Source organism: Solanum verrucosum, unplaced genomic scaffold (assembly GCF_900185275.1).
Source record: "Solanum verrucosum unplaced genomic scaffold, falcon-dt-bn FXZP01000232.1, whole genome shotgun sequence".
NCBI lineage: Eukaryota > Viridiplantae > Streptophyta > Magnoliopsida > Solanales > Solanaceae > Solanum > Solanum verrucosum.
Window position 1 is genome coordinate 643,690 of NW_026020017.1, and position 27,348 is coordinate 671,037.

Below are 27,348 nucleotides of genomic sequence, written 5' to 3' on the forward strand. Positions count from 1 at the left end.
TTTTAAATACCCCAAAACTCTTTTCATTTTCATCCAATGAGTTCGATTAGGATCACTCGTGAACTGACTCAATTCATTAATAGCACATGTTATATCTGATTATGCACACTTCGTGATATACATCATACTTCCTAATATTCTAGCACAATCCAATTGTGAGTAACTTTCATCTTCACTCTTTTGAAATTCAAAGCTCACATTTATTAGAGTCTTGACAATATTGAAATTCAAATATTTGAACTAGTCAAGTACCTTTTCAATGCAATGAGATCGTGACAATGCTAAACATTATGGAATACTAAGGATTCTTATACCTAAGATCACATCGGCAACTCCAAGATCTTTCACATCAAACTTGCCTTCTAGCATACGTTTAGTAGCATTTATGTCATTAGTGTCTCTACTGATGATCAAGATGCCATCAATAGACAAACAAACAATGACCTTGTGATTTTAATATAAACATATTTATCACTTACATCATTCTTAAATCCATTTGCCAACATGGTTTGGTCAAATTTCTTATGTCATTGTTTGGGTGCTTGTTTTAGTCCATAAAGTGACGTAACAAGTTCACACACTTTCTTTTCTTTAACAGGAACCACAAAACCCTCAGGTTGTTCCATTTAAATTTCTTCCTCCAATTCTCCATTTAAGAAAGTTTTTTCACATTCATTTGATGAATTTGGAGGTCATTATACCGCAGCTAAAAATATTAGCATCCGAATGAATGTAATTCTAGTTACTGACGAGTATGTGTCGACAAGATCAAGACCTTGTTTTTGTCTAAAGTCTTTGAAAAAAAATCTTGTTTTATATTTGTCAACAATTCCATCGACTTTCATTTTCCTTCTGAAGATTCACTTTGAACCCAAAGGTTTATTTTCGGGAGGAAGATCAACCAACTTCCAAAAGGATTGCTCAAGATTGAACCAATCGCACTATTGACACCATCTTTTCAAAAGGATGAGCCCACATAAGACATAGGAAATGTTACAAAATCGTATCCGGAGGTAGTAGATATCTTTTGACATTTACTACGCGTCTAAATCTCTTTATTAATTACATTCTCCTTTTGTTCTTTCCAAGGTCTTTTAGACCTTTCACTAGACTACTCAAGTCTGATTTTACAGTCCACAGTTCTTAGGTCCTATTTTAATTCTTTTAGGAATATAAACCTGGACTTTGGTTGGACACCCCCACACTTTGAAATATTTCAAGTTGGATTTCATTTCTTTCCATTTCTCATGTGGAATAGATTATGTCCTGAACAAATAAAAATGCTTTCTTTTTAAAAAGACAAAACTTTTTGTTGTTCCCTTTTGCAGTAAGGATAGTTTCTCCACACAAGTTTTGTGGTAAACCTGAACAAAAAAGTAATGCATCCATCATTTCTTTCAAAGTTGGGGTTTTTTTTCCTCCGCAATTTCATTAGAATGAGGTTAATAGGGCAGTAGTTTGATGGATAATTCCACTTTCCAAACATATTTCTGCAAAAGGAGATTTATACTCTCCATCCCTATCACTTCTTATTTTTTTCCCAATTGATTTTCAACTTCAGTATTATATTGTCTAGACGTTTCTATTGGTTCATCCTTACCATTCAACAAATAGATATAACCATATCAAATGCAATTGTCAATAAAAGTTATGAGATACTTTTTTCCACCACGAGATGGTGTTGACTTCATATAAAAAATGTCAATGTAAATCAACTTTTAAGGGATTAGAATTTCTTTCAACAGATTTATAAGAATGCTTAGCATACTTAGATTCAATACAAACTTGACATTTTTATTTATTGCACTCAAAGTTAGACAAAACTTCTAAGTTGATCAGTTTTCCTTGCAAGGTTTTGTAATTAACATGTCCCAAGTGTTCATGTCACAAACAATTTGACTCAAACAAGTAAGAAAAATAAAAATATTGAGTTTGAACAGCTCTCCGCGAGGTAGCTTTTTCTCACAAATATTTTGTTCTTACTTCTTACAATTTTGTGTAACACAAACATTGTTTAGAGTCAACAACTTGTCAAATGTCCTTTTTAGAAGGACATTTCCATAACTTTCAATTTGATTGTTATAGAGCCACTCATGAACATAGTTTCATCGGGTCCAATAAAGACAATATAATCCAAATGCTTCTTTTACAAAACATGACAAATGACTATTCACCAATATTCATGTCTATACAAATAGTTATATTTAATAGACATATCTTTTCATGAAAAAATCACAACATTTTAAGTGACACTTTTTCATACAAGAACAAAATCATTTTGAACAAGTATACACATAATTTGGTAGTTTCATACTAGTCATACTATATACTAGTAAAAGAGAAACTCAACGACCACAATATCAAATATACTCCAAGAATTTTGTGGGTCTATCATAATACAAAAGTATCATCGAATTTCATATCTTGTGCTCCAAATTTAAATTAGACACTTAAGTCTAATTTTATTTTTGTCATAAGCAAAGAACCCTCCACATTTTAAATATGATCTAAAAAATATTTTCAAATAGTTGAAAATAATTTTTTCACATATTTTCCCAGACTATCAAAATGTCATTGGCAGCATGAAACCTCTTTTGGAAATATTATTCTACAAAAGAATTATAGTGCTTCAATTCTCTTTGACACTCTTTATATAATGTCAAAGTTCTTTCCATAGAGGCACCTATTGCAGGCACAAAATCACACACTTTAAGCCACTGATTTATTTTTTCTATCACAGTTAGGCATACCACTTAGTATTTAGAATATATACTGACAATAAAGACAAAACTTATTGTACAATTTATTTCTATTTAACAATGAAGTTTGTAGAAAACCAAAGTAAGACACTGACTTATTAGGTGAAGTTTCATATTCTTCAAACCAATTGTATAGTTCAATTTATCCAGAGTAGAAAACTACAAAAAAATTTAGTCTACAACAATCAGACACAATCGGATTTCACACGGAGTACAAAACTATAAAAGTTTTTTTTCTCTCCAAACAGAATAAAACATATTCTTAGATTATCACATAGAAATGCTTTTCTTTTTAATAGTCTTCCAACTATAACATTTTGACATACTGTTTTATCAAACAAAAATGTGCATCTCTTATTCTGCAAACTAAAGAATATTAAAGGCAACACTATTTGCCAAAAAAAAAATTCATTCCAAAACATATGGTTTGCAGATCTTTTTCCAAAGGTACACATGATAAATGTCAAAAGAGTTAACTTTTTGAAACTATTTTCCTCCTTAGATAAATAATAAGAAGATTACCTGGTGTAATCTTTATCTGGAATACCACCAATTTTTCGGGTACTTTCTCATTTCGACCTTCCTAAACAAGGCACCGAGTTCTGAAGAAGTTGTGCATTAATCTTCTACTTCCATGATATGTTTCCCTCAATCAGTAGAATACAAAAAATACCAACAGTATAATAATTTCCTTAAGATTGTTGTTCATCCTGTATTCTAAGATACTTAGAACAAAAACTTTGAAGAACTTGATAACAAACAACAAAGTTTAAAGAACATTTTCAAATTAAAACTAGAAAATTAAAACCAGTAGAGAAAATAGAATCAGACGCAGATTAGAAACAATATACAAAATATTTTTCTTAAAGAAGAAAATCGAGTCCACTGAATGCACTGTGTCCCCTTAAGGAAATTATTCCCCTCAAGTAGCCGAGGTTAATGGAATATATCCTCCCAGGATAGAACGATCTTACTCACCGGTGTACAGGTACCTAAAACCACGGTGTAAGCGAACAACTCAACAGCAGTAAAGTACACTTAGAATACTAGATTTAGTAGTAGCAGAAGAAGTCCAGAAAATTGGTTCTCTTAAAATGAGAGGAAATCCCTCAATTTATAGAAAACAAAGGGTAATGTGAAAAAGTTCTTATTGTACCTTACCGGAAAGGTCACAACCCTTTGGAAAAGTCACTATCTTTCGGAAAGGTCACAACCTTTCATAATAGTCACAACTTTTCATAAAAGTCACAACTCTTCATAAAAGTCGCAACTCTTCATTTTCCATTCACACCTTTTAAAACCCAACAAAATCAACGTTCTTAAGATTAAAGAGTCGATAAACTTGTGTGCTTAGACCATCTTCTCAAATAATTTTTTTAATTTTTTTATTTATTTATTTATAAAATCGATCTTTTGAATATTGATGATTGAAATAATAGAAGATGGTTATTTTATTAAAAAAAAAGTAAGAAAATTTTATGACCGCGCGAAGCACTATATTCACTAGTTTATTATTACTTCAAATCAATTTCTACTTTACCATTTATATTCACCAAATTCATTATTTTTTATCAAATATATTTACCAACCAAATTGACCAATTAATGGTTCAAAGTAACAATGTTGGTTCGTCTTTTCAGACATATGAACGAGAAATACAAGTTCAACGTGAGAAGATTGTTCGTACTATGTAGGAGGATTATATTAAAGACTAGTACACCACAACTTATGTTTAATTTTTTTTTATTGAATTAAAGCTTCATCAATAAATATTATATTTTTTTAAAATATCGTTGTGATAGTATATTATGCGATATTATTAACTTGTGCTTATTTGGTAAGATTGTATAAAGAATTGAAACAATTTTAAAGTTTTACAACTTATAAGGTTTTTATATTTATGAGAAAAAATATAACATAAAAAGTTCAAATTTATTTTCAAACAAAACATCAACTTCATCTCATGATTTCAAATTATGACTTCATATCACATGACCCAACGGCACCATAGTACCCAATTATTCATTTTAAAAGATATGTTACCTCTCCTATATAATTTGCGAGCTATTTATAAAAGCGGATTTTACCATGTGTGCACCTAAAGAATAACAAGTGCGATTTTCCTTGTCACCAAAAAGAATTATTCATTTTAAAAGATATACTATGATATTCTTTTGGTAATTTTAGCAGTCTTCACTCTCAAGGCAAAACCCCCAAAACCCCTCGAACGAACATAGCTGAAAAATCAAAGAAGAAGAGAAGAGCAGAGCAAGATGGATCTTAATGGGTTAGCGATGGATGTTGATGGGAACAATTTGGGCACTTGTTTAGCTAGCTTCGTTGATGATGGTACAGTTGAAAGTCACAGATACTTTCTTGCTCGCAGAACCATACTCGAAATGCTTAAAGATCGTGGTTTTGCAATACCCAATTCAGAAATCGACACTACACTTCAAGAATTCAGAGAAAAATATGGTCAAACACCTGATGTTGAGCGCCTAAGAGTTTCCGCAATGCACAGGAATGACCTAACCAATAAGGTCAGTTACCCCTTTTTTGAAATCGTCTCTTTTTACTGATTATTTTTGTCTAAAGTTGAAATCTTTTTGGGGAATGATTAAGCTTTTTATGTTTGGTTGATTACTTCAAAGCAAGTTTCTCCTATTTGCGTAAATTTCGTTTGCCAAAACTACTTGGCACCTGTGTTGGTGGGAGGGAGATGGTGCCCGGTGTATTAGTTGAGGTTTATGAAAGCTGGCCTGGGTACCCACGAAGTAATAAAACCTTGAAAGCAAGCTGCATTTGTGGTTGGGGTGGTTTTGTTGGGGAAATGTCCTTTTCTGTTCTTGGTTATATGGATGATAATAGATGATATTGGGAGAAGCTGCTTTTAACTTGTACTTCTTCTCCCAATTTTGTGACATTGTTCCTTTATATGGAGATTAAATATTTTCTTAACATTCTTTTTAAGAATGATTTTATTGACATTCTATTAAGAGAGATTTTGATCCATGTTACTTTATCTATAGTTTCTGAATATGTCAATTTGTTTTCAAAAAAATTGAGGAATCCATGTGGGAATCCACACCCCGAGTATTAGATGCTCTCATTCACATACCTGGAGTGAGGGACCCCGTCATTCTCTTTTCTGTCGGAGGGAGTATTTAATTGAATGTTTAACCCTTTAGTGAGGAAGTGAAATTGATATTAGAGCTGGATTCGAAACAATTCAAGAGTTTTTTTATGGAAAATGTTCATTGTATGACGTGATTTGAGCTGTTTCATGAAATGACTGATCTACTGGTGTATTTCTTGAGATTACATCTATTCTAAAAGGCCAAATATATAGATGGTCCCTTAAAGTATTGTAAAAAAGGCATATGCATGAGCTGGATTGGGAAATTTTCAGAAGGCATATGCAGGATAGGGAAATAGATAATCTTCTTACCTTGCTGGCCAGACTGGGGAGCTACACAATCCATGAGCAGGAAGTAGACACTATCAGATGGGGGAAAAAACAGATGGCCAATAATCAGTCAAGATAGGATACTTATCTCTCTGTGCTCAGAATCAAATGGTAGATAATTGTCCTTAGAAGCTTATATGGAGAACTAAACTTCCACCCAAGGTCGTTTATTTCACCTGGACAGTTCTGAAGGAGACATGCCTGATGAAAAGGAAAATTCAGCTATCCAACAGATGTTATATGTGTAAAAAGAGAAGCTGAAATTCCTGCCCATCTTTTTCTACATTGTGAAGTTGCCTTTGACTTTTGGAGCATGTTTATGTGCATTTCTGGCCTCAAATGGGTCACTCCTAAATCAGTAAGGGAAGCATACAGGTCTTGTTGTTTGTGGAAAGGTGAGAAATCCATCACGAATATCTGGAGAATGATTCCTGTTTGCATTTTTTGGAGTATTTGGTTACGAAGGAATGTGAGATGTTTTGATGGGGTCTCAACTCCCATAGATTCTTTAAAGGCTAAATGTATTGCTAGTTTATTTTTCTGTTCTAGGTTGTCCTCAGTGAATAGTCCAGATTAACTGCTGGACTTCAGTATCTCTGGCTTAGTCAGTTTTCCTATAGAAGCCAGTTTTTTTTTTGTAAGCTTCAATGACACATCGTGTAACCAATGCATCTTCTTGATGCTTTTCTTAAAAATGAAATCACTTCATCGAAAGAAAAAAGGTTGACGACAATTTTCATTTAGATTCTTTAACTATGCCCTTTACCTATTAAGCACTCCAAGTTCAATCAATATGTACCTATTAAAAACATAGCTCTGAAGTGACAAATAGCGTGAGTTTCACTGGGAAGAAGTGTGTGGGTGTTTTTCTTATGCTAACATTGAAGCCTTTTTTTGAGAAGGCTAACATGGAAGCCTTTAATCGTAAAAGAAAACCCTTCTCCTTCGTATCTCCCATTCTCAATTGAATCATCCCCCAGCTTTTTCACCTTCATCTTCCACCTCCTTCCTGCGCTCGGTCTCCAATCCTCTTTAACCAATAAATCCATAAAGCTCATCATCAGTCTCTTCACATGGGCTTCAAATCGAACTTTGCTTTCACAAATGAACACTATGCTTGTTCGCTGTGAAGATGGATTGGAGATATCAATTTTTTTACTTTAATGGTAGAGACATGAGGCCCACTTATGGGATCACACTAGATATGTTGTTGCAATGGTAGAGACGTGAGAGAGAGAATGAAAGAGATCTGAATGGTGCTCTTGTTTTCTCTTGCAGTGATGAAAAGTAAACCGAATGCTGGTTGACTATAAATTTAATCCAAATCACTAAAACTGCATAAACAACTCTGATGTTGTTCGGTGGTTGTCTTTTTTATAAGCTTCAACTCTTATTTTGCTGTGTTTTTCTCTGTATTATTTATTTATGTAGAAGGAACCTTAGCTTAGTAAGTGCGGATGTTATCTTTTCTTTTTTGGTTGAAGAAAGTAGATGAATGGAACTAGGAAAGAAGACAAATGGGGAGGGGTGGGGTTGAACCATTGAAGAAGACGAACTAGCTTGAGGACAGTTGAGGTGGTGGGGGGACAGTTTCTGAAAATAAATTTTCTATTTTTTTAAATTAGGGCAGGGGCCACGTGTCGTCCTTCCATTCATTCATTATCCATGTCACACGCGAGTGAATCTGACACATTTTGTGTCTTTTGCTGATTGTCACTTAAGTGTTTAATTTTGCACACATTAGCTGAAGTGCTAGTGTTAAGTCTGTGAAGATCTCGGTTAAAGTGCCTAGATGAAAATTGGTGGCAACTTTAAGGGGCTATCTATGTGTTTTTCTTCTAAAAATATGTTCAAATCTTGGATAGAAAAGGGTGGAATGTGAAGATGAAACTTGCAACTTCTGTAGATGATTAACATGTTCTGTCAGCGCGTTGAGTCAGCCTAGCTAGTAGTATTGATGCCTACTACTTCTCTTTTCGATGCCTTAAGTATAACGCTTTCAAGTTACTTTCACTGTGTCACTTTTTTTGACAAATCTTTCACTGTGTCACTTTATATGTTAGAAACAATACTTCGGTTATAATTAGAAGCACTTCCTAAAATAAAGCTTGATTGACAGCTTTTTATGACTAGTATTTTCATTTAGAAACTTATGGATGAACTCTCGATAGCATAATGTTTGAAATTCTAGGATAGTAGTGAGGGTACTGTGTCTGATAAAGGTGATTGCACTACAAGATGGTTAAGCCAATTCTTGTAGTGGGGTATGAACTTTGATGTAGGGAAAACTGAGATGTAGAATTATGCTTTACTTTTTTGCATTAAGCATGGAAAATAAATTCTAAAATGTATGGTATTTAGATTTTTGCATAGTCTTTTGAGAGGTTGTTTGTACTTTGCACAGCTCATTTCTGAGCTCGATATCCAAATTTCTCCTTTTGGGTTCATGTATCTTCAAATTTATTGTTGATCAGTGCTGGAAGCGCATCAATTCTGTTATGTCTGTTAGATCTTATGTGAAAAGAATGCGTTCTACGTATCCATAAGTCTTATGGAAATTTGGAGGCTTGTCTGGGTTCAATAAAACATATGGAAACTCAAATCATCAAAATTTAAGAAGCCAAAAAAGTCGTTGTTGCCTTAACTGGGTAGATGCCTAAGCATTTTGGAAGATGGTCTCTAATGAAGAACATGCATGTGCCTCATAGATTTATTAACGTCTTATATATTTGAACTGGTCGCAGGTTTTGGTCATCTTCTGTGGGCCAAATGCCGTGAAAGTGAATGTCATCCGCAGCATTTTAACTCAAATAATGAACAAGGAATCTTTGAGTCGGCTGATATTGGTCATTCAAAATCAAATGACTAATCCAGCTATGAAAGCTGTGGAGCTTTTCTCATTTAAAGTTGAAATTTTCCAGGTAAATTATGTGTTTCTTGTTGATGTTTTTGGTGAACAGTTCAAGTACAGGGAATAAAACAGGGTACTTAATTACTTATTAGGTTATTAGTAAGATGTGTTCTGCATTTGCTTTAAATATGCCTGCCAAGTGAGGCTAGATCTCAGAATGAATAATGATTTGTTATCATTGGCATTTACCTTAGAATGTAGAAAGAAAATCCTGATAGGTGTATGTTCAAAATGGCTTTCCCCATTTGAAGTCTCTTTTAGTTGCTTGGATTATTTAAAAGTTGTTCTTCTTGATGAAGAATGTTGGATTCTTAAAACTAACGAAAATGTATATGAAACATAAAGCATTTCCGATGTTCTGTGGACTTCCAAATGTTTCTAATGTCACCTGTGAAATAAGGAAAAAATTGAAAAATTCTTCCTTGTCTGGCTTAGAAGGAGCTACATTTACTTGGTTATTTGCTCCTGTTATTTATTTTTGCCAAGACAATTCCCAGTCTCCATTTTTCCATCGGATGAAGGTTCTGTTGTATTTGGTCAAAGTTTATTTTCCTTCGCTTATTAATAGTAGGAAATGCCTAAAAATGCTTTAATTTAGGAATATAAGTGAATTTTATGCAAGCCATAACCGTTGCGTCTCAGAAATATACTAAGTATCTGGCTCCTATTCCTCTTTCAGATCACAGATTTACTTGTCAACATCACAAAACATGTTTTAAAGCCAAGGCATGAGTTGTTGACCGACACTGAGAAGGAGAAGCTGTTGAAGAAGTACAACTTGGAAGAGAAGCAGGTTTGCCTTTGACAGCCTTTGAATTTTCAGAAACATGCCTGTATATCAGTACAATTGTCAATTGTATATTGTATCTCCTTAGTGTATCTTTTTAACCGCAACTTTCTACTAAAGCTTGATTCCTAGCTTCCTCACTTGAGTTTAGCCAGTAAAAAGATATCGTTTTTTTTTCTGAGAGCTTCACTCAAAAATGGACTTGCTGTTGAATTCCCAAAAGGCAAATATCATTTTCTCATACATTTTACAGTCCATAATCTGGTAAGAGTGTATCTCCTTGACCTTGATGTGGTCAGAGTAGCTGTTTCCATCTAGGCTTCACAGTTGATAAAAGTCGGTCCCTTTTGTCCCCAGCGAGATGGTTGAGACATTGAGTGGTTTTCACAGTTAGGCAGGATCCCAGATACTATGGCATTTTGAGCTAAGATCTAGAACTCTTTTGCATAAAGTGTTGTCTTTAAGGAGGTGAATAACAGGAGCCTTCTAGTACTTGTCTTTTCGGGAAAAGATTGGTAATTTAATCTAGCAGACCAGTGTTGGTGACTTCTCTGCATTACTTTAAAAAAAATTGCTTTATGTTCGTCGTTATCCCTTTACTGTGAGGGTGAAATGACTTAAATGCTGTTCTAAAACTTTTAGTTTAGGTACTTATAGATTGCTGCCTTGTTTTATTTAATGAATGGGAAGCATTACTTGCCCTGTCTCTCTCACACTACTTATCAGAATCAATATCTAGGACCTTACTTGTAGAGACAGGTTTCCGCGTTCATCTTATGCTGACCAATGGTATTGTTGCTGATCATTCTCTCCAGCAGAAATCCATAGTTCATAAGGCTATATATGCACTTCAATCTACCAATCTTTCTTCAAACATTATCAATGCAGTTTCGTTTTGTCTGAGTATTGTTATTGTATTGATGTTTTCCAGCTGCCGCGGATGTCCCAGAAGGATGCAATTGCTCGGTACTATGGACTTGAGAAGGGACAGGTGGTGAAGGTCACATACAGCAGTGAAATCATCGAGACACATGTTACTTATCGCTGTGTCTGGTGATGCAACTATGTAAATCTATCCTATGTAAGAAGTGTTGTTCTGTCGTACGATTGAATGAGTCTGCAGCAAGCAGCCTAGCTAACTTACCATATCTTGGTTCTGTTAACAACAGGCTATTTAAACTTTTTCCTGAACTCCCTCTTCCTCAACCCCTGGGGTTCCTCCCTTCTCAACCTTAGTTCAAATGAAGAGCTTGTAGGTAATATTTTAGTATATTGTTGCTGCCAGCCAAGATTGTCTTTACTTACTATTAAATTTTTAAAAATCGATAATTTTTAATTAATAAAAGAAAAGATTGAACAAACAAGTTGAGAAGCCAGATTTTTTTTCATTAGGAGGATTCGAAGATATAAAGAAATAAATACACTAAGTAATTGATTAAGGTAATTCAACATTTGACCATACAACTATTAGTGCTTGATTTCATTTTATTATCAATACAAATTTCCAATTTTGCCAATCCTCAAGTAAATTGGGTAAGTCACTTTTTTCTCACTCTTTCCATCTTCATTCCAAGCACTTGTGAATTTGTCAACAAAATCTTCACTTAACAACTCAACACCCTTTTCTTTTGCAGTTTGATAAGCTGGCCATGACTTTAAGTATGTAAAATAAGAATCCAAGTCCATAACTTTCTCAATCTTGAACTCAAATGGTCCATTATGATCACAACCATCTACAGCCTCAAATGGAAAATCAATTGTTTTGTACTTTTCATCCACCACTTTTCTTGGAGATTCCCAGTAAGGTCCAGAAACTATGTCAAATTTCTCAAAAACTGTAGCCACTGAGTTGTTAACTTGTGGCATAGTGTAACACCATGCTGCTATTACTCCATTTGGTTTCTTGAGTAGCCATTTTACTTGTGGATAGAAAGTTGGGAGATCAAACCAATGCATTGCTTGTGCACTTGTGACCAAATCTACACTTGACTCTGCTCCTATTTTGCTTTCGATTTCGGACATTGACATTTTGGCAGAGGTATGTATATATCGAACATTCGGAACCTTAGCTGCAAATTCAAGCTGCTTTGGACTTGTGTCTGTGGCTATAACATTCTTGTAGTACTTAGCTAACTGAGGAAAATAACAATTTGAGAGTATTTAGGACAAGAAAAAAAGTAGTTTGGTAGAGAAAAGGATGCATATTCTTTTTACTCTTTGTTAAGTACTCCCACTATTTCAATTATGTACCTGACTTTGTTGTCACACACTTTAATAAAGAAAGAAAAAAGACTTTTGGTACTTGTGGTGTTAAACTTATCGCAACATATATGTGGCTATAATGCCATGAAGGATGACGTTAAAAAAATAAAGTATATCCAAATATAGAAAAGTGACATTCTATCTCTTAAAAACTAATAAGAAAATAGTGTCACAAAAACTGGACCAAAAGCAGTATACATTGCGCTGTTTGACCATTTTCCAATAAAACATATATAGTAATAACTCAGATAAGCAAATGACAAAAAGTTTTAATTGTGTCACAATAACACACGAAGAAGTCAATGAGATTGAGCCATATGAGAGGAAAAAGAGAGACTTACAGATTTAGCAGCCTGGCCACTACCAGTGCCAACATCCCAAACAAGATCATGACAAGGTGTCTTTGGAGTTATGAAATTGAACAATTCTTCAGGGTAACTTGGCCTAACCTTTGAGTACATTAGTGCTTGCTTAATGTACAATTCTGCCATTCTTTTTTAGTCTCTCCTTTTTTTAACTCTCTGATATGATGAAGATTTGACATTATTGTTCCCTTTTATATATGTTGAGCATGTGGGAAGGACAAAAATTAAAGAATTCCACTACTAAAAAACGACGGAAGAAAAAGCGACGGACAACGTCGCTCCAAAAAAGCGACGGACTAAGAGATGCCGTCCGTCGCTTTTTAATTAAAATAATAATTTTTAAAATTATTTTACAAAAAGCGACGGACTGCATCTCTTAGTCCGACACTTTTTATTAAAAATAATTATTTACAAATTAAACAATAACCACGCTGTCCGTTGTTTAAATTTATTTTATTTTATTAATTAATTTTAAAAAAAAGCGACGGACGGCATCTCTTAGTCCGTCGCTTTTTGGTCAAAATATCTAGTCAAACATTTTTAAAAAGTGACGGACAGCGTCTCTTAGTCCGTCGCTTTTTAATTAATTTTTTTATTTATTTATTTTTGTTAAAAGCGACGGACGGCATTGCTTAGTCCGTCGCTTTTTTTTCGGGTATTTTTGCTAATTAATTATTTTATATAGATAGTGACGGAGTCCGTCGGTTTTTATTAAAAATAATTATTTATTATTTTAAAAAAAGTCATGCCGTCCGTCGCTTTTTATTAATTTTAATTGTTTAATTATTTTTTAAATTAGCGACGGACAACATCTTTATGTCCGTCGCTTCTTGGTCAAAATATCTGGTCAAATATTTTAAGAAAGCGACGGACAATGTCTCTTAGTCTGTCGCTTTTTGGTCAAACATTTTTTTTAAAAAAGCGACGGACATAGAGACGTTGTCCGTCGCTTTTTTAAAAATATATGCACTAGCAGACGCGATTTTCTCCATTTCTCCATATAAAAATAACAAAATTGAGAAATATTTTGATTTAATTTTATTTAAATCGTCTTCCGGATAATGGTTTTGTGTAAAATAAAAAACAAAAAAAATTATAATACCGACTTTCAGATGTCGGTAAAATTAAATAGTTTGTAATAAATTAATATTTTCAATTAACTTTAAATAAATCGTTCTCCGAATGACGGTTTTATATAAGTTAAAAAATAATTTAGTATAAAATACCGACCTCCCGATGTCAATATTATTTAATTAACATGATTACTTTTTATTTATCTTAAAATTTAATGTGATACCGACCTCATGAGGTCGGTATTTTTTATTATATCTAATTACTTTTAATAAAAGCGACATCCGGAGGTCGGTATGTTTAAAATATTTCTATTAATCATAATTTTGCTATTGTGCATAATATTAAATTTTCATTTTACACCTACGATTAATTGTTCAAAAAGTGTAACAATTTTGTATACTTTTACAAATAAAATGTTAGAATTCGTGAAATAAATAAAAAAATATCTATAATCCATATTTAGAGTATGAAACTACGTTGATATGAATTAGGAGATAATTATACTTATATTTATAGAGTAATGTACAAATCCTATCAGTCCGTCGTCTAATCATAAACTTAATATCTCATGTCATGATGTAGTAGAGGTGAAGAGCTAACATATAATTCATTCCAGTATGAAATGCTAGATAGTATTATTATATACGTTCGATCTTGAATGGATGTCAAGTGTAGTGATCACCTCCTAATTATGATGACATGTAAATGATACTTCATCGGAGTATGAAATACGTTGATTAATTATATATATATATTCCTCGAGTAGTTTAACAAATCAAGTCTTATATACTAGTGGTTCAGATATGAAATACATTATCAATTAAAGAAATATCGATGATCAATTAAAGGAGATTTATATATTAAATTTGATATTGATAAACTTTTGTTGATCAATAAAATTAAATTTATATAATTAGAAGGTATATAATTTAAATTTATAAAATTAACTTGATCGATATATATATATATATATATAATTTAACTACACATCAACAAAAGTTTAATTTAATAAATTTAATTTATCGATCAAGTTAATTTTATAAATTTAAATTATATACCTTCTAATTATATATATGGCCAAACACATATACAACCCCTCTAACTTGTCCACATTTTTCATTTTGGCACTTTATCTTAGCCTTGTTCCATTTTAACCCTTGAACTCCATTTTTTATGTTCCATTTTAACACGAAATACTATTTTTATGATTTATTTATTTTTATATATATTCTTCAATTGCAACTTCTTATTTTAAATCGACATGTGTCATTTAATTTTAGTTAAAAAATTAAAAATTAACAAAAAATAATTCTTTTTAAAAAATAATAATTTCTTTTTAAGAGTGTTATGTATTTTTGTGTGAAAAATAACCGACGAAATTGTGTTGATTTTCTTTCTTTAAAATCCTGACAACCTTATAACAAAGTCAGTCGAGTTGTAACATTGTTTAGTAGTGTTATTAGCAATGAACAAGAGTCTTTTTTTAGTAGTGTTATTAACTAAGTCAATCGAGTCATTTTGAAGATGGGTTTTTTTATTCGTATTGATTTATATTAAAAATTAAAAGTGAGTATTTGCATTAAATTTAGATAGCCTAGATGATAAGAAAAAATAAATAAGTAGTGTTATTTAATTTGATTGAATGTTTAAGAAAGAAAATCAAAGAACTTTTGTCAATTTATTTTCATGCAAAAATGCAGAGAAATATCAAAAAATAATATTATTATTTGAAAATTTTTATGTTCGTTCGCAAATGTTTAATTTTTTTAATTAACAGGCACACGTCTATATGTGTTTGGTATATATATGTAATTTTAATTAATAAAATCAACCTCAAAAGGTGAGTTTATATTAAAATAAATTAATAAATACCGACCTAAAGAGGTCGGTATATTTAAATAATTATTTTATTTAGATAATATCGACTTCACGATGTCGGTATGTTGCCACCCAATTTTGACAGACCTATAACCCTTTCGAAAGTGCTATTTGGTTAAATACGTGTTTTTTTTAAAAATATTCCGAGTTTAAATTTTTAATCGATTTTGTCTAAAAATTATATATCTTAGTTTGCATGCTTTATAAAATTATCGTAAATATTTTTAAAATTATAAGTAAAACTCGGAATAATTATTTTATTCAAATGTTTTAAAATTTAAGTGATTTTTATTATATAAAATATTATAATATTTGTAGTATTTTAATTGGATAGCATTTCTTTAATTTTTCTCGAAATCATTTAATTTTTAGCCCATTCTAATCTAATTCCTTTCAATTTTAGCTTTTCCCTTATTCAATTCATTGCAATTCTAGCCACCTCAATCCAATTTCGTTTTTCAATTATAGCCTCTTATATCAATTTTAGTTGCAATTTTAGCCATCCATTCATTGAAATTATAACCCCTTTGTCCAAATTTTGAAACATTAGTTTAAATCTTAACCGTCCATCCTTTAAGTGAATCCTAGATCAAATCCTAGCCGTTCATCTTAACTAATCCAATGGCTCATATTAAATCTACTAACCTTCCTATTTTTGACCTAAAAAAGACCAAACCCTCTAATCCCTCTAATCTCTTCTCTCTAGCAGCCCTACTCCTCCTCCCGTCGCCCTCCCCCCGCCGCCCTCCTCCCGCCGCCCTCCTCTTCTCATCTCTTCTCTCCTTCCTTCCCGTCTCTTCTCACCGGCGAGACAAATCGCCATATCTCTCGTCTCTCCAATCAACATCAACAGCCGGCGAGGAGAGCAACATCTCCGGCCAACTGACCCCGACGTCGATCCACTGCCCTTCTCCTTTAATTGAAGGTTAGGGTTTCATAATATCATTTTTAATTTCTTTCAATGTGAGTATTGAATTTGTTAATTAGTGTATTGAGTGTGTTTGGTATGAATCAAAGTATTTCTCAATTATTTTTTTTACTATAAACTACTTAATTCAAATGTAGCCATAAAACGACTTGTTTAATTTATGGAAATTTTATTTTGTAGTTCAAATATGCATTTAATTAGTGTGTCTTTCACTTCACTAATTAATATGGCCCTATCTACGTTATTGACTTCCACATTTTTTGCTCATTCAAATTTTGAATCTATATTTATTAAGGAAAGTATACATAGTGAGGTGACTACTATATAATTATTATTAGGGGTTTTTGATGGTTAGTTTGAATTAGGGATTATTTGATTGTTAGTTTGTGTTTGTTGATTGTGAAATGAAAATTTTAATGTTGGGGTTTGTTTGAATTAGGGTGTCTTAGGATTTGTTTGAAATTTGGTATTTCTTGAGTTAATTAATTCGATTTTGAAATTGTAAGATTAGATTGAATTAGGGTATTTAAGGAGTTGTTTGAATTTAGGATTTTAGCACTAGTTAGATTTTGGGATTTTAGGACTAGTTTGAATTTGTGATTTCAAGACTAGTTTGAATTTTGAATTTAGGACTAGTTTGAATTATTATTGAAGTTGAACTTAGAATTTGAACATGAACTTGAACTTGAACTTAGAATTTGAAGTTAAACTTAGAACTTGAACTTGAAATTAGAACTTGAACTTGAACTTAGAATTTGAACTTGAAATTAGAACTTGATGTTGAAATTTGAACTTGAACTTGAACTTGAACTTAGAAATTGAACTTGAAATTAGAACTTGAAATTTGAATATTGAATTTGTTAATTAGTGTATTGAATTAGAACTTGAACTTGAACTTAGAATTTGAAGTTAAACTTAGAACTTGAACTTGAACTAGAACTTGAACTTAAACTTAAACTTAGTTATTGAAGTTGAACTTAGAATTTGAACATGAACTTGAAATTAGAACTTAAACTTAGAATTAGAACTTGAACTTGAAATTATAAATTGAACTTGAAATTAGAACTTGAACTTAGAACTTGAACTTGAAATTAGAACTTGAACTTAGAACTTAGAATTTGAAGTTAAACTTAGAACTTGATGTTGAAATTTGAACTTGAACTTGAACTTAGAAATTGAACTTGAACTTAGAACTTGAAATTTGAATATTGAATTTGTTAATTAGTGTATTGAATTAGAACTTGAACTTGAACTTAGAATTTGAAGTTAAACTTAGAACTTGAACTTGAACTAGAACTTAAACTTAAAACTTGAACTTAAACTTAGTTATTGAAGTTGAACTTAGAATTTGAACATGAACTTGAAATTAGAACTTTAACTTAGAATTAGAACTTGAACTTGAAATTATAAATTGAACTTGAACTTAGAACTTGAAATTAGAACTTGAACTTAGAACTTGAAATTAGAACTTGAACTTGAACTTAGAATTTGAAGTTAAACTTAGAACTTGATGTTGAAATTTGAACTTGAACTTAGAATTAGAACTTGAACATGAACTTAGAAATTGAACTTGAACTTAGAACTTGAAATTTGAATATTGAATTTGTTAATTAGTGTATTGAATTAGAACTTGAACTTGAACTTAGAATTTGAAGTTAAACTTAGAACTTGAACTTGAACTTAAACATAAACTTAGTTATTGAAGTTGAACTTAGAATTTGAACATGAACTTGAAATTAGAACTTAAACTTAGAATTAGAACTTGAACTTGAAATTATAAATTGAACTTGAACTTAGAACTTGAACTTAGATTTTGACTTGAAGTTAGAACTTGAACTTGAAATTAGAACTTGAACTTGAACTTAGAATTTGAAGTTAAACTTAGAACTTGATGTTGAAATTTGAACTTGAACTTAGAATTAGAACTTGAACTTGAACTTAGAATTAGAACTTGAACTTGAACTTAGAAATTGAACTTGAACTTAGAACTTGAAATTTGAATATTGAATTTGTTAATTAGTGTATTGAATTAGAACTTGAACTTGAACTTAGAATTTGAAGTTAAACTTAGAACTTGAACTTGAACTAGAACTTAAACTTAAAACTTGAACTTAAACTTAGTTATTGAAGTTGAACTTAGAATTTGAACATGAACTTGAAATTAGAACTTTAACTTAGAATTAGAACTTGAACTTGAAATTATAAATTGAACTTGAACTTAGAACTTGAAATTAGAACTTGAATTTAGATTTTGACTTGAACTTAGAACTTGAACTTGAAATTGAACTTAGAACTTGAAATTAGAACTTGAACTTAGATTTTGACTTGAACTTAGAACTTGAACTTGAAATTAGAACTTGAACTTGAACTTAGAATTTGAAGTTAAACTTAGAACTTGATGTTGAAATTTGAACTTGAACTTGAACTTGAACTTAGAATTAGAACTTGAACTTGAACTTAGAATTAGAACTTGAACTTGAACTTAGAAATTGAACTTGAACTTAGAACTTGAAATTTGAATATTGAATTTGTTAATTAGTGTATTGAATTAGAACTTGAACTTGAACTTAGAACTTGAACTTGAACTAGAACTTAAACTTGAACTTAGTTATTGAAGTTGAACTTAGAATTTGAACATGAACTTGAAATTAGAACTTTAACTTAGAATTAGAACTTGAACTTGAAATTATAAATTGAACTTGAACTTAGAACTTGAAATTAGAACTTGAACTTAGAACTTGAACTTGAAATTATAATTTGAACTTGAACTTAGAACTTGAACTTAGATTTTGACTTGAACTTAGAACTTGAACTTGAACTTAGAATTTGAAGTTAAACTTAGAACTTGAACTTGAACTTAGAATTTGAACTTGAACTTAGAATTTGAACTTGAACTGGAAATTATAAATTGAACTTGAAATTAGAATTTGAACTTGAACTTAGATTTTGACTTGAACTTAGAACTTGAACTTGAAATTAGAACTTGAACTTGAAATTAGAACTTGAACTTGAACTTAGAATTTGAAGTTAAACTTAGAACTTGATGTTGAAATTAGATCTTAGAACTTGAAATTTGAGTATTGAATTTGTTAATTAGTGTATTGAATTAGAACTTGAACTTGAACTTAGAATTTGAAACCTAGAACTTGAACTTGAACTAGAACTTGAACTTAAACTTAGATATTGAAGTTGAACTTAGAATTTGAACATGAACTTGAAATAAGAATTAGAACTTGAACTTGAAATTATAAATTGAACTTCAACTTAGAACTTGAACTTGAAATTAGAATTTGAACTTGAACTTAGAACTTGAATTTGAACTTAGAATTTGACTTGAACTTGAAATTAGAACTTGAACTTGAACTTAGAATTTGAAGTTAAACTTAGAACTTGAACTTGAACTAGAACTTGAACTTAAACTTAAACTTAGTTATTGAAGTTGAACTTAGAATTTGAACATGAACTTGAAATTAGAACTTGAACTTAGAATTAGAACTTGAACTTGAAATTATAAATTGAACTTGAACTTAGAACTTGAACTTTGAACTTGAACTTAGATTTTGACTTGAACTTAGAATTTGAAGTTAAACTTAGAAATTGATGTTGAAATTTGAACTTGAACTTGAACTTAGAATTAGAACTTGAACTTGAACTTGAACTTGAACTTATAATTAGAACTTGAACTTGAACTTAGAAATTGAACTTAAACTTAGAACTTAGAAATTGAATATTGAACTTAGATCTGCTCAAGATGCTATATGTGTGAACAAGAGGCTGAAGAAAATGGCCATTTACTTTTGCACTGCAGGATGGCTACAGATCTGTGGAACATGTTCATTTGTATACTCGGAGTTAGTTGGACAATGCCCAGAACCACTTTTGAGGTACTAACACGCTGGCAGAGAATTGGGAAGAGAGGATCAAAGGGAGATTGGTGGAAAAATGTACCTGCTTGCATTTGGTGGACACTATGGAAAGAAAGGAATGGTAGGTGCTTTGAAGGGAGGACTAGCAGTTCCCAGACGATCAAGATGAGATGCCTTAGTCTTTTGTTTTTTTGGTGTAAGCAAGATTTAGTGGGGGAAGTAGATAGTTTAGTGGAGTTTATAGGACAATTGTAAATTTTTGAAAATTTGGTTTTTTGTTTTTTGATTCGAAAATGATGGCACCCCTAGGGGGTTTGTAAATCCCTCCTCATCAATTTCTTGATGAGGTCTTTTGTGTGAATACAAAGTTACCTATTTAAAAAAAAAAACTATTGAATTTGTTAATTAGTGTATTGAATTAGAACTTGAACTTGAACTTGGTGCTTCTAAATTTCTAAAGTTCAAGTACAATTGTTTTCAATAATGTGTTTGTGTCCATCTAGTATTGATATTTAGCTTTAATTTTATGATAATATTTTTGTGTCCATTGATTGTTTGTTAAGCATGAGTACCAACACTAGTTGATTCTATTGATGACAAAATTGATTTTCTTGCAAAATCGATTGTGTCCATTTAGTGTTGACACTTAGCTTTAAATTTAAAAACAATATATTTGTTAAGCATAAGTACCAACACTAGTTGATCCTATTGATGACAAAATTGATTTTCTTGCAAGATCGATTTGTGTCCATCTAGTGTTGACACTTAGCTTTAAATTTAAAAATAATATATTTGTTAAGCATGAGTACCAACACTAGTTGATCCTATTGATGACAAAATTGATTTTCTTGCAAGATCGATTTGTGTCCATCTAGTGTTGACACTTAGCTTTAAATTTAGAAATAATATATTTGTTAAGCATGAGTACCAACACTAGTTGATCCTATTGATGACAAAATTGATTTTCTTGCAAGATCGATTTGTGTCCATCTAGTGTTGACACTTAGCTTTAAATTTAGAAATAATATACTTGTTAAGCATGAGTACCAACACTAGTTGATCCTATTGATGACAAAATTGATTTTCTTGCAAGATCGATTTGTGTCCATCTAGTGTTGACACTTAACTTTAAATTTAGAAATAAGTTAAATTAAAAAATGTGGTTTTGTTGATGGATTTAGTTGTTGGAATTAAGTCAAAACTAAACTAGTTAAAGTTGTTAAGTTGTTTAAATAAGTTAAATTAATTAATGTGGTTTAGTTGGTGGATTTAGTGTTGTATTAAGTCAAAACTAGTTCAAGTTATAAAGTTGTTAAGTTGTTTAAATAAGTTAAATTAATCAATGTGGTTTAGTTGGTGGATTTAGTGTTGTATTAAGTCAAAACTAGTTCAAGTTATAAAGTTGTTAAGTTGTTTAAATAAGTTAAATTAATTAATGTGGTTTAGTTGGTGGATTTAGTGTTGTATTAAGTCAAAACTAGTTCAAGTTATAAAATTGTTAAGTTGTTTAAATAAGTTAAATTAATCAATGTGGTTTAGTTGGTGGATTTAGTGTTGTATTAAGTCAAAACTAGTTCAAGTTATAAAGTTGTTAAGTTGTTTAAATAAGTTAAATTAATTAATGTGGTTTAGTTGGTGGATTTAGTGTTGTATTAAGTCAAAACTAAACTAGTTCAAGAGTTAAAGTTGTTTAAATAAGTTAAATTAATTAATGTGGTTTAGTTGGTGGATTTAGTGTTGTATTAAGTCAAAACTAAACTAGTTCAAGAGTTAAAGTTGTTTAAATTCAAGCTTTTAAATAAATAATTAGTTGATACATATATATCGTTATAAATTTCAGTTTTTATTTATAGGAAAAAGAATTGGGACGCACTCCCATTGAACCAGAGGTTTTCAAAAAGACTCATGTCAGGAAGAAAGAAAATGAGTCAGATCCGGATGTGTGGGTGGAGGAAAGGGCCTAACGAACTTTTGTAAGTTATTTAATATGAATAATATATATCAATAGTGAATATATTTATGATATGTATATATATTGATGTCAATATTTATATTTAATATGCAGAATGACTTTCATAAGTACGTCGCTGAGAATCTAGATAGTTCGGTTCAATTGACACCTGAACTGTCCACTCAGATTTGGAAAGAAAAAGTGGTAGGGGGGACACACAAGGGTAGATGTTATGGTCTAGGCTCTCGCAACGATGTTAGACGCCTTCAGTCAGGCTTAGAAGGTATTGGATCGTCATGTCAAGCTGAGGCACTTGACGGTGTTTAGATTGCTGCTATGTCGGATCAAATAACTAAACTTACAGCGGCACTAGCAGAGTCGAAGCGGAAAAGAGTAGCTGAACAACAAAGCATGAGTGAGACCGTTCAGCAAATCAAAGAACAAGTGATGAACCTCGCTCGTCGACCTACTACTTCGGCTCCCGATGACACCGACGACGAGAGTGATGAGGATAATTATGTAGATCTCACTCCCTAGTTTAGATCTCTGGATATTTATGAACTTTTTGAAATTTTAAAACGAATTTTAAAAGACTTTATAAGTCTTTAATTTATGATTTAAATACTTTTGAATGTTATTTTAAGTTTGTTATTTTATGTTTTGTTTAGACTGTTTATAATTGTGTGTGTTTGATTGGGCTGAATAGTATTGAATTTGCAGGTGGGCAGCAGAAGCTGAGATCTGCTACTGTCAAAAATATTGCATAAAAGCGACGGACAGCGTGGTTTAGTCCGTCGCTTTTTTGGGTTTTAATTTTTTTTTAAATCCAGAAAAGCGATGGACTGCGTGGTTTTTTCCGTCGCTTTATTAGGTTTTAAAAAAAAAAATCCATAAAAGCGACGGACAGCGTGGATTTTTCCGTCGCTTTTTTGGGTTTTTAAAAATAAAATTTCCAGAAAAGCGACAGACAGTGTCCTTTTATTCGTCGCTTTTCTAGGATTTTCAAAAAAATAAATTTCCAGAAAAGCGACAGACTGCGTCGCCCTTTAGAAATTTTTTAAAAAATTCAAAAAAATAAATAGTCGAAAAGCGACTCAGTCCGTCGCTAAAAGAGACACAGTCCGTCTCTAAAAGCGACGCAGTCCGTCGCTTTTTGAAAAGCGTCGAGCTAAAAAGCGACGGAAGTGACTGCGTTGCTTTTCCGTCGATTTTGACCAAAAAGCGACGCAGTCCGTCGCTTTTGGCCGTCGTTTTTTGACAATTTTTTAATAGTGAATTCCCATGTTGTTGTGTATTGCTCTTTGCATTTGATTAGTGGACTAGAGTACTATTGTACCAACCCAACCACTTAATACTTAATTTGGACTAAATTATTCAATTTTATGTTTGAAACTTTGTACAAGTCATATTGACCATTTAGGACTTGTTTGGGTGGGTTTTGATTGAGAAGTAAAACTAGATTTGGAAACTTTATTTGTTGCTTGTAAAGGGAGATTTTTCTATTAAAAATGTTGTTCTTCTTTGTTCATTTAGAAATTCTAGAATGAAATCAAATTAAAGATCTATCATTTTGCATGCAAGTGGAAGCTTGAATCCGGCATTTTGTGTAACAAGAAGGTACCAGTCAAGAACTCCTAGGTTCATAAAATGCAACTGGCAAAAATTGAGGATGTTGAGATGGATGTATGGGTATTCTTGGAGCGATAGGGTAAAGGAATCAAGATATTCGATACAAAGTAGGAGTGACCTTTGTGGTGGACAAAACGAGGGAAGGGAGACTGAGATTATTTAAGCATGTGAATAGGAGATGTGTGGATGCCGTTGTGTGAAGGTGTGAAAGGTTGGATATGGTGGGATCGAGGAGAGGCAGAGATAAGTTGAAGAGGTATTGAAGAGAAGTGATTAGACATGATATGACACATCTACAACTTTCCAAGAATATGACCTTAGATATGAGAATATGGAGGTCGCGAATAAGGGTAGAAGGTTAGTAGGTAGTTAAGAGCTGTCTTATTACTAGCCTACTCATATATTTGTCTTAGTGGTAGTATAAATCATCGTGGTGATCGTAGTATTAGCCTATTTATGTAGTCTTTGACTTTTGGTATTTGATATCACCTATTGATCATGTGTTTAGATAATCATACCCTTGTTGTTGTTGTTATGGTTCCTTCATATATGTTCCGTACTGCTTTGCTATTAGTTGTCATGCTTCTCTCCACTACCATTTTTTTAAATTACTGCTTTAATTTGCTTCAACCGAGGGTCTTTTGAAAACAACATCTCTACCTCATAAATGTAGTAGTAAGGTCTGCATACACTCTACCCTCCTCTCCACTCCCCAGACCCCACTTTCTAGGACTAGATATGATGTTGTTGTTGAATGATGCATGCAAGGTGAAGAGTAGTTATTTTTGCAAATGCATTGTGCAAGTAGATGTATTAATTTGTACTAAGATGCTTTATTATTAAAAGATACATAACAACCAAGAGAAAATACAAAATAAATGGATGACCAAGTGCACATAACTAATTGTATTGATTACACTTTCAATCCAAATTTCCAACTTTTCCAATCCTCAAGTAAATTGGATGAGTCACTTTTTTCTCACTCTTTCCATCTTCATTCCAAGCACTTGTGAATTTTTCAACAACATCTTCACTTAACAACTCAACACCCTTTTCTTTTGCAGTTTGATAAGCTGACCATGACTTCAAGTATGTAAAATAAGAATCCAAGTCCATAACTTTCTCAATCTTGAACTCAAATGGTCCATTATGATCACAACCATCTACAGCCTCAAATGGAAAATCAATTGTTTTGTACTTTTGATCAACCAATTTTCTTGGTGATTCCCAATAAGGTCCAGTATCACTAGTGTAAAATTTATCAAATATTACATCTACTGAGCTGTTTATTTCAGGTGTAGTGTAACACCATGCTGCTATTACTCCATTTGGTTTCTTGAGTAACCATTTAACATGTTCATAAAAAGTTGGAAGATCAAACCAATGCATTGCTTGAGCAATTGTTACCAAATCTACACTTGACTCTGCTCCTATTTTGGTTTCGATTTCGGATTTTGACATCTTAGGAGAGGTACATATGTATCGAACATTCGGAACCTTTGCTGCAAATTCAAGCTGCTTTGGACTTGTGTCTGTAGCTATCACATTCTTGTAAAGCTTAGCCAACTGAGGAAAACAATATTTTTGGAGCAAGTTAGGACAACTAAGTGATGAATGTTATTGAACACTTAAGTACTTCCTCTATTTCAATTTATGTAGCGGAGTTTGACACGTAAATGAAATTTATGCTATGATGGCCTAAAATGAACAGAAGTTCTAAATATAGAAAGGTGACGTTTTATTTAGAACAGATTAAATAAAAAAGTCATGTCATGGAACAGGGTCCTAAATTTCTTGTTTTTCCAGATGGACTATTTTGGAAAAAGAGAAAAACATTATGTCACTATCTAAAGAAACAGAGCACTTTACTGTTACTGTTTCCTATGAAACTATATTTATACCCACTCTGTTTAAAAATAAATGATTTAAATTTCTTTTTTGACAATACTTTAATTTTAGTTTTCTACATGACATGTTTAAGACTATAAGATTAAAGCACATTTTGATACATTTAATATAATTTTTTTAAATTCTATACCAAATCAAACTAAGTCATTCTTTTTTAGAAAAAAAAACAAAAAAATACTCATAATTCTAGCCCATGAAAGATCCGTCAATTGAACACTCTTTCGCCTGAAAATTACATTGTACATATATATCTTCAGGGTAGAGTTAGAATATTCACCGATAAGAGAATAAACATGTAGCATAGTTAATACAAATTTTCTTTTTTATGTAGTAATTTTTTTATTTTAACCCTCCCTGAATAAGGGTAGGTTAGATATTACTTTTTGTAGTTAAAAAAAATACCCTTAACGAAACTTTTGAGAAATAGAGACTTACAGATTGAGCAGCCTGGCCACTACCAGTACCAACATCCCAGACAAGATCATGAGAAGGTGTTTTAGAAGCAATGAAATTGAACAATTCTTGAGGGTAACTTGGCCTACCCTTTGAGTATTGTTGTGCTTGCTTAATGAACAAATTTGCCATTCTTTTTTTTAGTTAATGATGAACAACATTTATTTTAAATCATTGATCCCTTTAATATATGCTTAGATCAAGTAGAAAGAAGAAGAAAATTAGCATTTTGCTTGGTGTTGCGTGTTGCTTTTTGCCTTTCATCGGTGGCTTTGACAAAAACACCCATATTCTATATTGATTTGACTAATTCAAATTAGTATAAAACCTATTAAAAGCTAAAAATATTTTATATTAATAATATTAGATTTTTTAATTTTATAAGCCTATTAAATTAAAGGGAAGAATGCTTATACCAAATGGATTGAATTTTATTCAAAGGTGTATGCTATTTGGATTGAATCGAAAAATCAAATTCAATATTAATTTAGATTGGTTTTTTTTTTTGGTTTAATTTTAGATTTTATAATTTATGTTGTTCGGTTTGGTTATGGATAATATATACATAAAATATTTAGGTTTAGAATTAAATTGGAGTTAATCATTTTTGTCATTTTTAGGTTATTGCTTTTCATTATGATTTATTTTATAGTTTATGTTTCAACATCTATAATTAATATATTTTTAGGTATTGTATTTTAAATTTTACTTCTGATTTATACATTAAAAAGTATATTTAAAAGGTCCAAACTTATTACTACTTCTTCTTCTCTCTCTATATATATATATATAAAAAATTAATTATATTATTAATTATTGATGTAATAGAATGAAAACATCAAATTAAAAAAGGAAAAATCAAAATCAAATTAAATTTTATTTTAATTCGAATTGAATTATAAATTTTTTCATATATATAAAACCAAACGCTTCATACCAAAGAGATCAATTAAAAAAAAAAACAAAGAAGACAAACGATTAAATGCCTTGGGGACATGAAAGGGGGTAAAAGAGGAATCTGTCTACGTCATACATGAAGTATTTATTACACTCTCCGTTCACTGTTATTTGTCATATTGAACTTTTTAAAATTCAAATTAATTTATTTTCG

General features: G+C 31.4%; 4 protein-coding genes across 5 annotated transcripts in view; 2 read left to right on the forward strand and 2 right to left on the reverse strand.

The window, feature by feature from the left end:
- Positions 1-27,348, forward strand: part of LOC125820985 (uncharacterized) — a 61,495-nt gene that overhangs the window by 22,877 nt on the left and 11,270 nt on the right. The window lies entirely within an intron of this gene.
- Positions 4,988-11,193, forward strand: LOC125820986 (DNA-directed RNA polymerase V subunit 5A). Its single transcript, XM_049500417.1, has 4 exons — positions 4,988-5,299; positions 8,970-9,146; positions 9,816-9,929; positions 10,855-11,193. The coding sequence occupies exons 1-4, from the start codon at positions 5,033-5,035 to the stop codon at positions 10,978-10,980; spliced, it is 684 nt and encodes a 227-aa protein (XP_049356374.1). The 5' UTR covers positions 4,988-5,032; the 3' UTR covers positions 10,981-11,193.
- On the reverse strand, positions 11,415-12,676 carry LOC125821007 (uncharacterized). The gene is made up of 2 exons (XM_049500437.1): positions 12,527-12,676; positions 11,415-12,056 (listed from the first exon to the last, which is right to left on the reverse strand). The coding sequence occupies exons 1-2, from the start codon at positions 12,674-12,676 to the stop codon at positions 11,415-11,417; spliced, it is 792 nt and encodes a 263-aa protein (XP_049356394.1).
- The window catches only part of LOC125820984 (uncharacterized), a 443,574-nt gene continuing 440,898 nt past the window's right edge, over positions 24,673-27,348 (reverse strand). For both annotated transcript variants that reach the window (XM_049500414.1, XM_049500415.1), the window contains exons 2-3: positions 26,220-26,379; positions 24,673-25,442 (exon numbers count right to left, since the gene is read on the reverse strand). In XM_049500414.1, the coding sequence (XP_049356371.1) occupies positions 24,798-25,442; positions 26,220-26,369 (795 nt within the window). In that variant the 5' untranslated portion in view covers positions 26,370-26,379 and the 3' untranslated portion in view covers positions 24,673-24,797. The remainder of the gene's footprint in view (positions 25,443-26,219; positions 26,380-27,348) is intronic.